This window comes from Tarenaya hassleriana, unplaced genomic scaffold (genome assembly GCF_000463585.1).
Source record: "Tarenaya hassleriana unplaced genomic scaffold, ASM46358v1 Cleome25, whole genome shotgun sequence".
Classification (NCBI taxonomy): domain Eukaryota; kingdom Viridiplantae; phylum Streptophyta; class Magnoliopsida; order Brassicales; family Cleomaceae; genus Tarenaya; species Tarenaya hassleriana.
The window spans coordinates 489198-501557 of record NW_010965775.1 but is presented as its reverse complement, the minus strand read 5'-3'; the positions used below and the strand labels follow the sequence as shown (position 1 = coordinate 501557).

The window sequence follows — 12360 nt, the reverse complement described above, 5'->3', positions numbered from 1 at the left end:
TTGTTTTTTTGTTTGATAATAAAGAAGTCAATGATGTATTAGTGTGATTGATGATTATACTTTTCATTTTTTAGTAAAATGAATGTGGTGTTTTAAAATATGAGAGCATAAGATAAATCTAAAAATTTCAGAAGATTAGAACAAATAAAAGATATAGACGAGTTTTTCGTGATTTTGTTTTATTAAACTTTCATAGACGTGTAAATATATTGTCTTCTATGATGATGGGAAGCAATAAAAAAAAAGTTTGCGGCTTTTTTCTTCCTTTTTTCACATGTTACATGTCCATTAATCGTTGTCACGAATTCTGCCAAATTTCTCAATGAACTATAATATTACACATTAAAAAAAAGGTACACTTTATTAAAGGAATTTGTTTGCCATAATAATTGACAAAATACTTAAGTATTGATTACGAAATATGATAAATGTCGGTATTTTGATTAATGCATAAAATGATAACAAATGGAATAATTAAAGTCTATGCTTAGTTAAATATATTTTCATCTATTGAATTATACAGCTTATAACCGAAGAACAAATAGCGTACTTGTTGAGAATTGGGTCACGTTCGTATTATTTGGTATCGGAGATCAGAAAGCAGTTTTATTTTAACGTAAAAACCAAAACAAGATTTAATTCCGTGGACCGATAATTTAGGTCATATTAATCCCGGCCGTACCATTCTAATGCGTTAGACTTTATTTCACTCGTCTAAAAATCGACATCGTAACACGCTCAAGATATAGACTAAGCAATTGACCCATTCATACAAATGAACAGCCTCAACTTACGTACGTATCAGTCTACGTATCGTGTGTATATACATATATAGACACACACACATTAATGCATACAGAAATAGAGGAATTGATGTGATTGGTCCACTCGATGGTAGTTGGGGTGTTAAGAAATGTAAGTTTAGGACGTAAGAAAGAAAGTTCCGAAATTGGAAATGGAACGTTCCTTATTGGGCATTCTCTACTTGCAGGGTTTTAGGAGTCAAAATTCCTACATATATAAATCAAATCTATGTACTAAAGTTTTTTTTTTTGATAATCCGGAAGTTCACCGGGACTTTGGTCCGACTACATCTCCCAGAGAACCGGAGAAGTCCATGTGAATGCCCCTCCCCACCACTACACCACCCAAACTTGGGTTCTATGTACTAAAGTTGGGTGCTTGTTGGAACTCAAATTCTTTTACTACTTGATCTTCTTATTGTATGATCATTATTATTTATCAAAACATTAGAATCAGAACCACATTCTTTTAATATTTGTTCCTCTCGAAGGTTAAAAAAAAAAAAAAAAAAAAAAAACAAAACAAGTGCATATATATATGCATGTATAAGGGGAATCTAAGGCAAAATCTTACTACTCACAAAAGCACAGGAACTAAAATGTGAAATACAAGAATAACTGGGTCAGTATCTGAAGCATCATAAAATGCGGGACCACGTTTGTAATTTATGGCTGATTAGTGATTGGTTTTTCTCTTCTACCCGACCCGACCCGACCCGACAAAGAACCACTATTGCAATTTCCCCGCCATTTGCCCTAAAATCTTCATAGGGTTTCGGTATGCGAAAGCGGGCTCCGGTTGCAGACAGGAATCGAGCTTTTCTTCGATGGAAGATATCCGGGAAGTGAATTGGAAGGCGAATCAGGCTTCTCTGTCGATCTCTTACGGGTTCTTCCTAGAAACCCTAGTTTCAGCGTGTCTGATCATAATAATCGACAGGCTCTATCTTCAGATAATCGGAACGAGAAGTGGGAGATATTTTGCTCAGAGAGATTCATTGAATCTTGAAGGGATGCACTGATCTCGGAGCCCTAATTTCTCATCTGAAATTGGATCGGAGGTAAGTGCGTCGACGCTTTGCTCCGAAAACCGATGCACTTTTCTGGAAGTCAGTGAGGGTATTAATGATTATTTGCTCTATTATACAACATTCGATGCATTTAGTCCCCTTTTAAAAGGTACGAGTATAGAATGCTTGGCTGTGTCATTTCTGATAAAACATAAACTGGCATAATCTGTTTCACTTGCTTCATTTCAAAGTTCATTGGATGAGTTACAAGTTAATTGTAAATGCATGGCTTGAAATGAATAAAAGCAGGTGAAATGATACCAAAAGACGATGTCTTTACGACCCTTTCGGAAGCGTGTACATGTTCCATCCATGCACTCAAGTCTCAAGATGAAGCTCAAAGGGCTGTTTTCACATTCTGACTCTAGGATTTGATGCTTGGCTATGATGTTCGTTCGGTGATCAGTATAAAAGGATTCTGATATTTAGTATGCATGTCACTGTGAACATTGTTCCTGCACTTTTCTGTATTTGTTTTTCTTGCGTTTTCCAATGGCTGCGAGTTCAAAGACAGCAACCTGTAGCCTGAGACTTCTCGTTGATAAAGAGAAAAACAGGGTTGTCTGGGCAGAGGTCGGGAAGGATTTCATCAATGTTCTCTTTAGTTTTCTTGTACTGCCAATGGGGACCATCGTGAGATTGCTTGAGAAGCAGAAGAAATCTGATACTCTGGTCGTGGGTTCTATAGGCAACCTTTACAGAAGTGTTTCAGCAATAGGCATCGACTATTTTTGGAACGAAGCTTGTATGGATAGGTTGCTGTTCCCGCAGAATCCGATGGAGGATCAATGTAGAAGGCTTAAGATCAATGTAGACAGTACCACCAAGGCTATTAAGTACTTTGTGTGTCCAAGTTCTGCAAGTACCAAATCATGTGCCAGACTATACAGCAATGCTACCTCGAAATGTAGCTGTGGAAAGTTGATGACCAGGGAGATCATAGTTTCGGAAGAAGATCGAGTTGCAGGGAGTGTATTTTTCAGCAAACATACCTCATTCATTGTCACCGACGATATGAATGTGTCCATTAACTCTCTTGAGCTTGTCCTGAAAACACTTGAACGTCTAGGTTATGCTGAAGTCGATAAGCTTGTTGACGTATTTCTTGATGTTGGTCAGCAGGAGGTGCTTTGCCTTTTCTATTAGATTTTTCATGTTGGTGTGTTTCATGAATCTGTGATCTTGTTTTCCATTTTAACATGGTTCACTCTGTATTTCCCAAAATATAGGTACTGAGTTTGCTGGAGTGTTTATTCACCTCGGATACGCCATTGACGGATGCGTTTCTGAGGAAGCAAAGTTCAAATATTATTACACGGACGTATCAAATGCTCAGTCCTCTTGTGAAAAAACATGGAGACAGAGCAGCAGAACCTGAAGCAGCAGTTACTTTGAATGTTTATTTCAGAAAGCAGGACTGCAAGATTCTGTATTTCGAATGTGGAGATGACTTGGTTGATCTTCTTTTCACTTTCCTTGGCTTTCCTTTTTCTTCTGTATTGCAAAATGTTGGTGATGGAATCATTCTTGGATGCATTGGGAACTTGTATAGAAGCTTCAAGGATTTGAGCTCAAAGAATTGGACAGGGGCCACTCTCCAGCCGCTAAGGTTGTACCGTTATTTTCTTACAAAAACGTCATACCATGAGGAGTATGGCTTCACTAGAAACTGCAACAAGCATCTTGTTTATTCCTGGGACAAGCTCGAGCCTTTGCAAAAGATCAGTTTGTGAAGGAAAAGACAAGATTCATCGTATCTGATGACATGATCATCAATCCTTTGAATTCGACTTCAGCCATTTGCTTGCTAAAGGAGCTACAGGTCCGTTTAGTTGACATTGAGATGCAAATGATTAGCATCACAAGATCAGAGGTACCGCTCGATTTGATTAAGTTTTCTTAGTCTTTGACATTTTTGTTTGATGAAAGATCTGATTCGCATCTAACCTTTTTATTTTTGGTATAATGACAGATTATAAACTTGATGGGAGCTTCTTTGGTGACACCCTTTGCCTTAACCACTGCTCTTTGCAACTTGCTTCCGAAGAAGCCTAAAGAAGAGCCTTGATTGACGCCATTGAAGCGGAGCTTCACTTCTTGGCATTGCACTTAATGTTTTATATTCTTCCGACATCCAAATTCCCCATCTTTTGGATCTTTGTTCCTGTCACAAGTAATATGAACTAATCTCTGGCTAAAGTTTTAGCCAAATCTTTAGTGTTTGCATTGAATGATGATTGTAGCATTTTCTTCAAGCTTATGAACGTTTTATTCTAGTGAACTGAATGAATACTATGCCATAGTACTTGTGGACAGATGATTTTTTATTCAGTGTTTATGTGATATGTCTCCTCTTTTGTGTATATCCTTTGATTGTTTGAAATTGTTTTCCATAAAATTGGAGGTATTTCTAGTTTCTATATTGATTCGATTGGATTGGAATCCATTACTTTGTGATTGAGAAGATTGTTCTTGGTTTTTCCTTTGCCTCGGGGAAAAGATGGGAAGCGCAGAGGGGGCTGAAATGGAAGCTTATATAATTCCGGGGTCATCATTAGAAAACCAAAAAAAGAAGAGGTCAAATTAATGGAAATCGGATGGTTCTTCTCTCCGTAATTTTCCCGCCATTTGGTGGCTCGGATACATCTCCTCTCGGATCTTCGATTCGCTTTGGTTGACGAGAAAACTGTGCCATGGATCTTCAGCATCTGAGAAGCAGCAAAGATCTGTGGGCAAGGAATTTGTCAAGAGGACAGTTCGAGGACGAACCAGGTTTTGTTTTCGCCTCTCTCACATCGTAACGATTAGCCCTAATTCATCGTAATGATAATCCAAGGCTTTGTGATGCATTCGAATCACTTTGTTGGAACCTGGACGGACGTTGCCTATGGAGCTTCGTTAAGTTAGCTTCACATTTATGGAGATTTAGCTCAGGCGTGACTGTAATAGACAATGACTTTTGTGTTGTTTTTGCCCATTCCCAATGTCTGTCACTTGTTCATTTTTTGGTATGATGAAATTCTCTTTCCACATTGCAGTGCTTGGCGCACTTATTCCAAACATGGGGAAGCTCAAAGGATTCTGATGTTTGAATATTATGTTTCTTTAGTGTTAGCATTGAAACCGTGGAAACTTGTGGGTGTTAATAAATAGGGGCATATTTTCGTGTCTCTTACATAAAACCACCATTGTTCTGAGTTTTAGTGGGTTATTTTCTTCGGCCTTTCTTAGCAGTCAGCATTTTCCTTGATCCGCAATGGCTGTAGATTCGGGTGAACCAAAGTTTAGCCTGAGGCTTCTGGTCGATGAAGAGAAAAATAAGGTTGTATTGGCTGAGGCTGGTAAGGATTTTGTCTATGTACTCTTTAGTTTTATGGCACTGCCAATGGGGACCATTGTCAGATTGCTGCAGAAGCATCAAAAGCCACAGCGAGTTGTTGTGGGCTCTTTCAACAACCTTTACCAGAGTGTGCTGGAGATGGGCATTGACAACTTCCAGCATGAAGCTTGTAAGCAGTCGCTGCTGTATCCGAGGCCTCTGAGGGATGAATGCCTTAAGTTGAATGTACATGATACTGAGGTCACCGGGTACTTTATGTGCCGAGAGAGTGTAAATCGCGATTATTGTCGTAGGTATTACAGCATTCTCAATATCTTAAGATGTAGCTGTGGTCAGTTAATGGACAAGGAGATTCAGTTACCGGAAGAAGATGATTTAGATGATTTAGATGATTCATATGATTTAGGTGAGATAGATGTTCTAGATGGAGTTTCTGTGAGCAATCAGTCCTCATTCTTCATCACAGATGACTTGAAAGTTGTTTCTGGCTCTGTGGTTCTCATGCTGAAAGATCTAAAAGGTCTAGGTTACACTGGCTTTGATGTGCTGGATGAAATTCTTCTTGATGTTGGTCCAATGGAGGTGCTTCTCTTCTTGCAAATTTTTCTTGTAAAGTTTCGTAAATACATTGCCATAATATGAACAGCTCTTTTTTGGTGTGGTTTTTTCTTCAAATGTAGGTGCTAACTTTGTTGGAGTGCTTATTCTCCTCTGATGCACCCTTGACTGACACGTTCCTCAGGAAACAAAGCTCCCAGTGTATAACAAGAGTGCATGATGTGTTGGCTCCGGGTAGACAAGAGAACGCAGATGCAACGGAAACAGATCAAGTAGTAACTTTGGATGTTCTTTTTAGAAAGAAAGACAAGAAGATTCTATATGTAGAATGCGGAGAAGATTTCATTGATCTTCTTTTAACATTTCTTGTTGTCCCTTTGGAGTCTGTTTGGGAAATATCTGGCAGCAACCTCATTTTGGGATGCATCGGTAACTTGTACAAAAGCTTCAAGGGCTTGCGCTTGAACGAAGGACCAAATGCATCGGTCTCCAAATGTGTGCCTTCTTGGTATTATAGCCATCAGGCGCAGCTGCTTGGCCTTTCCATTCAGCAGCCGCCAGTGATATATTGTAATGTTTGTGAATTTCAGTTGATGAATAGTTACATTGCAGGACTTGACCCCTCACATTATATCCGCGTGGCATTTTTTGATCCGAGATATGATGGAAGAGCTCCATCTGTTCCCGGTAGAGGGTTTTTGAAAAGAGGGAGTAGGTTCACAGTCACAGATGATCTCACTATCTCCCCTATGAACTCATCCTCAGCCATTTGCTTAATAAAACAGTTGGAGATGGACCTTGACGAGATTGATGATCATGTGATTAGCATCAGCAAAGCCGAGGTATATTTAGTTCTCCCACACCCATATTGCCGTTTTGTGCATCTGTTGTATGCTTTCTGTTCATATGGTTGAGAGCCTATACCTGACGCAGGCTATCAGTACGCTGAGAGCTTCTTTGATGACATCCGCTGCCTTGACCACTGGCCTTGGGAGTTTACTTGCGGCGAAATCAAAAGGAGAGAACTGAAGGAACCGGAAGTAATGAGGTGTTTCTGTTATCAATCTTTCCTCGCAGATTGATAAGCTTTTGTTTTGGAGTTGTGGACGTGTTTTCTTGTAATTGGCTGACAAAATTGAGTTCCTTTGAAAGGTTTTATTCCATGATTCGACTTGATCTGTCATTTGGTTTGATATTTGTCTGAGAGGCGTTTAGATTCATTTGGATTTTATCAAACTTTCCATGCAAATGCACTGTAACCTGTCTTTTGTTATCTACATTCGGTTCTAAGGTCCGTTTCTCTGTCAAGCTTTTGTTTTGGTGTCTCGTGTTCTAGTGGCAATGTTATTATTCTTTGAATTGTTTCCGAGTGAAGAAATAAACCCTTTTAGATAGAGGTTAGTTTCTGAGATTTTAATGGCATCTGACTTCGAAAAAGATGCAAGACAGTCGAATATCCATTGTTGCATTTGATTGAATGCCAAGATTAGAGAACTACGGGGTCATTTCATAACAATCAGAAAATATAGGTCTATTAGTGTAAATTTAGATGGATATCTCTCCTTTTTGGGCTGTTGTATTTTTTTTCCGGCTATTTTTCTTGTCTCGGTATCTGCTCTGTATTATTTGGTCGGCGACAGAATCAATCTACCAAATCTCCATTCGAGAGGAAGAAGCGTAAGTGTTTACTCAGCAGCCATTGATGTAAGTTGGCTTCTGCTTTGTCCTTCCCAAGTCTCCTACTGTAAGCCCCACTTCCTTTTCCCTTGTGTATTCCGTGGGACTTCCGTTTCTTTCAGCTCCATCGATTCGAAATTCTAAGATTCCAACTTCCAATTCGATTCGGGATTTGATATCCGAGGAGGAGATGTTGGTCGCGAAATTCATCAATTCCCAAACTAAGACGTAGAAGCACTCGTCGCAAAACCCTACTCACTCCTATGAGCTCAATGGAATTTCATGCATGAGCTTTAGGTAAGTGAAAAGTTCTGACGACTTGCAATATACTCTCAAGAATATCGATGTGCATTTGTATCTGCTTATTTTTCTCCGTAGTTCATGCATAATAATTTACGGCTATTGTGCATTGTATTGCGTTGTAATGATGTAGTTAAGGGGAAGCTCGATCGTTTTTGGCTATTCGGTTTTTATGGTTGACCCACTATTGCTTGTTAATTTGTCAGAAATCCGCACCTGCTGCCTTGAATCTATATGGCTGATGGCTGCAGATTCCTTTCCGCGTTGCCTGCTTTCTGAATTTTCTTGAATTTTGCAATCGTTAAATCTCCTACAATGGTTGAAAGTTCTGGGGAGGCAAAGATGAGATTGAGACTTCTGGTCGATGAAGAGAAGAACAAGGTTGTCTGGGCAGAGGCTGAGAAGGATTTCGCCGAGGTACTCTTTAGTTTTCTTGTATTGCCAGTGGGGACAATTGTGAGATTGCTAGAGAAGCGTATAAAATCTGGGACACTGGTCATAGGTTGCTTGGACAACCTTTACAGAAGTGTTTCAGAGATGGGCATCTATTATTTTCGGACCCAAGGTTGTATGGATAGGCTGCTGTTTCCACAGAACGTGATGGAGGATCAATGTAGAAGGCTTAAGATCAACATCGACGATACTGATAATCGGGCTACTAAGTATTTTGTGTGCCCAAATTCTGAAAGTGTTGAATCGTGCTGCAAACTATACAGCAACATTTATGCTACCTCGAAATGTAGCTGTGGACGGCTGATGAACAGAGAGGTCAGATCTTCAGAAGAAGATCGAGTTGCAGGCAGTGTATACGTCAGCAACCATACCTCATTCATTATCACTGATGATATGACTGTGGCTGTTAACTCTCCCGGCCTTTTCCTTAACTCTCTCAAACGTCTAGGTTATGCTGATGTTGCTAAGCTTGGTGAAATGTTTCTTGATGTTGGTCACGAAGAGGTGATTTTCCTTTCTATTAGACTTTTCATGTTGATGTTTGTCACAATCACAAATCTTGTTTTGTTTCTAATATGATGCAATGTTTTTTGAAAAAGTCTAGGTTATGAGTTTGCTGGAGTGTTTATTCACCTCAGACACCCCATTGACGGACGCATTTCTGCGGAAGCAAAGTTCACATGTTATTACAAAGACGTATCAAATGCCTGCCCCGGTTGGGCTAGGAAATGGAGGCGAAGCAGCAGAACCTGACCCAGCAATTACTTTGAATGTTTGTGTGAGAAAGCAGGACAGCAAGTTTCTGTATTTTGAATGCGGAGATGACTTTGTTGATCTTCTTTTCACTTTCCTTGGCATGTCTGTGGTCTCTGTTTGGAAAAATGCTGGGGACGGTATCATTCTTGGATGCATCGGTAACTTGTGCAGAAGTTTCAAAGATTTAAGCTCCACGGAATGGACAGATGCCTCTTTTCAGCCACCTAAGTTATACCGCTATGGTTATACTTATCATAGTAGCTATAGTCATAGTAAGCGGTATGGCTTCACTAGAAACTGCAGCAGGCGTCTTGAAAATGCTTCTGAGAAGCTTGTGCCCGTGAATCCGGTGGATGATAATTGTAAGTTTGTGAAGGAAAAGACAAGGTTCTTTTTGTCAGATGACATGGTCATCAAACCTTGGTTCTCAACTTCACCCATTTCATTGCTAAAGGAGCTGCATGTCCGCTTAGATGATGTTGAGATGCAAGTGATTAGCATCAGAAGAAAGGAGGTAACCCTTGATTTGGTTCATTTTTCTTGGCACTTCTTTAACATATTTTTCTCAGATTAATCAGCTGTCTAATGCACAGATCATAAACTTGGTGGGAGCTTCTTTGGTGACACCCTTCGCCTTGAGCACTGCTCTTCGCAAATTGCTCCCGAAGAAGCCTAAAGAAGAACCTTATTTGACTCCATCGAAGCGAAGTTTCTCTTCTGGAGATGGCTCTTGAATGTTTTTTTCCATCTTTGGGTTATCATGCTCATGTCATAAGCTTTTGTTCCATTCTCTTCATCTTCTACTGCATCGTTGTCTTTGGAGTTGTGGTCGTGTTGCATGGCTCTATTGTTGGTGTTTTTTTAGTAATTGGCTTGTGAATGTTATTAGTAGTTAATTTGCAATTGTGGTTGCACCAATTTAAAAACGGCAGCCAATGTTATTTTTCTGGTGGGTTTTCTCCCGGAGTCTATGGACGGTTTGTTTGTGTCAGTAGTGTGATTGAACGCCGCACTAATCACAGTAATCTGCCGACGAGAGAGGCTAATGGCTTAATTGATCGTTAGAGATTTACGGGGTCGTTTTCATAATAACCAGAGAATTGAGGCCTATTTGTGTAATTTCCGGTGTTTCTCTCTTCTCTTTTCGGATTTTCCCTGTTCGAGCTTCTTTTTCCCGCCATTTTGATTGCACTGAGAGTCTCCTTTTGAATTTTTGGGCGACGAGAGAATCGATCTGCCAAATCTCCATCCGAAAGAAAGAAGCTTAAGTGGTTCCTCTGCAGCCATGGATGTAATATGGCTTCTGCTTTCAGCTTCCCGAGTCTCCAACTGTAAGCCCCAATCCCTCTTCAGTTGTGTTGTTGTTCCGTGGGGTTTCCGTTTATTTCAGCGTCGCCGACCCAATTCCCAGAGTCCTACGTTCAGTTCGAGTCGGGATTTGAAATCCGAGAAGTTGTCGGTCGTCGAGATTCATCGAATTCCCAAATTGGATCTAGAAGCATTCATCGCACAACCCGATTCATTCCGCTGAATTCAATGGAGATTCATGCACGAGCTTTCCGTGAGTGAGAATCCAGTGGTATTTCTATTTGGCTATTTTCCCGATAGTACGCACCTGTACTGTGATTGGTACAATGTGTTATATCGTAATGATGTAGTGAACGCAACGGGAAGTTCAATCGTTTGTGGCTCTTCGGTTAGACCCATTATTGCTTTTTCATTTATCAGAATTGCACCTATATCTGAAATCTGGACCTGCAGCGTTGAATATATATGGCTTCAGATTCCTTTCCGCGTTGCCTGCTTTCTGAATTTTCTTGAATTTTGCAATCGTTGGATCTCCTACAATGGTTGAAAGTACTGGGGAGAAGATGAGATTGAGACTTCTGGTCGATGAAGAGAAGAACAAGGTTGTCTGGGCAGATGCTGAGAAGGATTTCGCTGAGGTACTCTTTAGTTTTCTTATATTGCCAATGGGGACCATTGTGAGATTGCTTGAGAAGCGTAAAAAATCTGAGACGCTGGTCGTGGGTTGTCTGGACAACCTTTACAGAAGTGTTTCAGAGTTGGGCTTCCATTATTTTCGGACCCAATCTTGTATGGACAGGCTGCTGTTTCCGCAGAACGTGATGGAGGATCAATGTAGAAGGCTTAAAATCAACATCGACGATACGGATATTCGGGCTACTAAGTACTTTGTGTGCCAGTCTCTTAGTGTTGAATCGTGCGGCAAACTATACAGCAACAGTTATGCTACCTCGAAATGTAGCTGCGGACAGCTGATAAACAGTGAGGTCAGATTTTCTGAAGATGATCGAGTTGCAGGCAGTGTATATGTCAGCAACCATACCTCATTCATAATCACTGACGATTTGAATGTGGCTGTTAACTCCCCCGGTCTTTTCCTTAACACACTCAAACGTCTAGGTTATGCAGATGTTACTAAGCTTGGTGAAAAATTTCTTGATGTTGGTCACAAAGAGGTGATTTACCTTTCTATTAGACTTTTCATGTTGATGTTTGCCACTATCCCAAATCTTGTTTTCTTTTTTAATATGATGATTGCTCTGTTTTTGAAAAAGTACAGGTTATGAGTTTGCTGGAGTGTTTATTCACCTCAGACACCCCATTGACGGACGCATTTCTGCGAAAGCAAAGTTCACATGTTGTTACAAAGACGTATCAAATGCCTGCCCCGGTTGGGCTAGGAAATGGAGGCGAAGCAGCAGAATCTGACCCAGCAATTACTTTGAATGTTTGTGTGAGAAAGCAGGACAACAAGTTTCTGTATTTTGAATGCGGAGATGACTTTGTTGATCTTCTTTTCACTTTCCTTGGCATGACTGTGGTTTCTATTTGGAAAAATGCTGGGGACGGTATCATTCTTGGATGCATCGGTAACTTGTGCAGAAGCTTCAAAGATTTAAGCTCCGTGGAATGGACAGATGCCTCTTTTCAGACACCTAAGCTATACCGCTATAGTTATACTTATAATAATGGATATAGTCGTAGTAAGCGGTATGGCTTCACTCGAAACTGCAGCAGGCGTCTTGAAAATGCTTCTGAGAAACTCGTGCCGGTGAATCCAGTGGATGATAATTGTAAGTTGGTGAAGGAAAAGACAAGGTTCTTCTTGTCGGATGACATGGTCATCAAACCTTGGTTCTCAACTTCACCCGTTTGCTTGTTAAAGGAACTGCAAATCCGCTTGGATGATGTTGAGATGCAAGTGTTCAGCATCAGTAGAAACGAGGTAACTCCCGGTTTGGTTCATTTTTCGTGGCACTTCTTTAACATTTTTCCTCCGATTAATCAGCTGATTCACATCAAACCTTACCGTCTAATGAACAGATTAAAAGCTTGATGGGAGCTTCTTTGGTGACACCCTTTGCCTTAAGCACTG

At 40.3% G+C, this 12360-nt stretch overlaps 3 protein-coding genes and 1 pseudogene across 3 annotated transcripts; all 4 read left to right on the top strand.

Annotated features, from left to right (window-relative positions):
* Positions 1 to 1546: 1546 nt before the first annotated feature.
* Positions 1547 to 4188, top strand: LOC104816226 (annotated as a pseudogene).
* Positions 4189 to 4379: 191 nt separating this feature from the next.
* LOC104816225 lies at positions 4380 to 6964 on the top strand. Its single transcript, XM_010544943.1, has 4 exons — positions 4380 to 4645; positions 4912 to 5795; positions 5894 to 6613; positions 6705 to 6964. The coding sequence occupies exons 2-4, from the start codon at positions 5130 to 5132 to the stop codon at positions 6798 to 6800; spliced, it is 1482 nt and encodes a 493-aa protein (XP_010543245.1). The 5' UTR covers positions 4380 to 4645; positions 4912 to 5129; the 3' UTR covers positions 6801 to 6964.
* A 1099-nt stretch (positions 6965 to 8063) lies between these two features.
* Positions 8064 to 9822, top strand: LOC104816224. The gene is made up of 3 exons (XM_010544942.1): positions 8064 to 8705; positions 8806 to 9471; positions 9551 to 9822. The coding sequence occupies exons 1-3, from the start codon at positions 8064 to 8066 to the stop codon at positions 9689 to 9691; spliced, it is 1449 nt and encodes a 482-aa protein (XP_010543244.1). The 3' UTR covers positions 9692 to 9822.
* A 982-nt stretch (positions 9823 to 10804) lies between these two features.
* LOC104816656 lies at positions 10805 to 12040 on the top strand. The gene is made up of 3 exons (XM_010545585.1): positions 10805 to 11440; positions 11545 to 11854; positions 11964 to 12040. Exons 1-3 carry the CDS (start codon positions 10805 to 10807, stop codon positions 12038 to 12040), a joined length of 1023 nt encoding a protein of 340 aa, XP_010543887.1.
* The last annotated feature ends 320 nt before the right edge of the window (positions 12041 to 12360 follow it).

Coding starts and splice junctions, on each gene's coding strand:
- LOC104816225 (XM_010544943.1), top strand. CDS start 5,130: ATGGCTGTAGATTCGGGTGAACCAAAGTTTAGCCTGAGGCTTCTGGTC. Junction 5,796..5,893: donor TTGATGTTGGTCCAATGGAG/GTGCTTCTCTTC, acceptor CTTCAAATGTAG/GTGCTAACTTTGTTGGAGTG. Junction 6,614..6,704: donor TTAGCATCAGCAAAGCCGAG/GTATATTTAGTT, acceptor TACCTGACGCAG/GCTATCAGTACGCTGAGAGC.
- LOC104816224 (XM_010544942.1), top strand. CDS start 8,064: ATGGTTGAAAGTTCTGGGGAGGCAAAGATGAGATTGAGACTTCTGGTC. Junction 8,706..8,805: donor TTGATGTTGGTCACGAAGAG/GTGATTTTCCTT, acceptor GAAAAAGTCTAG/GTTATGAGTTTGCTGGAGTG. Junction 9,472..9,550: donor TTAGCATCAGAAGAAAGGAG/GTAACCCTTGAT, acceptor TCTAATGCACAG/ATCATAAACTTGGTGGGAGC.
- LOC104816656 (XM_010545585.1), top strand. CDS start 10,805: ATGGTTGAAAGTACTGGGGAGAAGATGAGATTGAGACTTCTGGTCGAT. Junction 11,441..11,544: donor TTGATGTTGGTCACAAAGAG/GTGATTTACCTT, acceptor GAAAAAGTACAG/GTTATGAGTTTGCTGGAGTG. Junction 11,855..11,963: donor TATCATTCTTGGATGCATCG/GTAACTTGTGCA, acceptor TAATGGATATAG/TCGTAGTAAGCGGTATGGCT.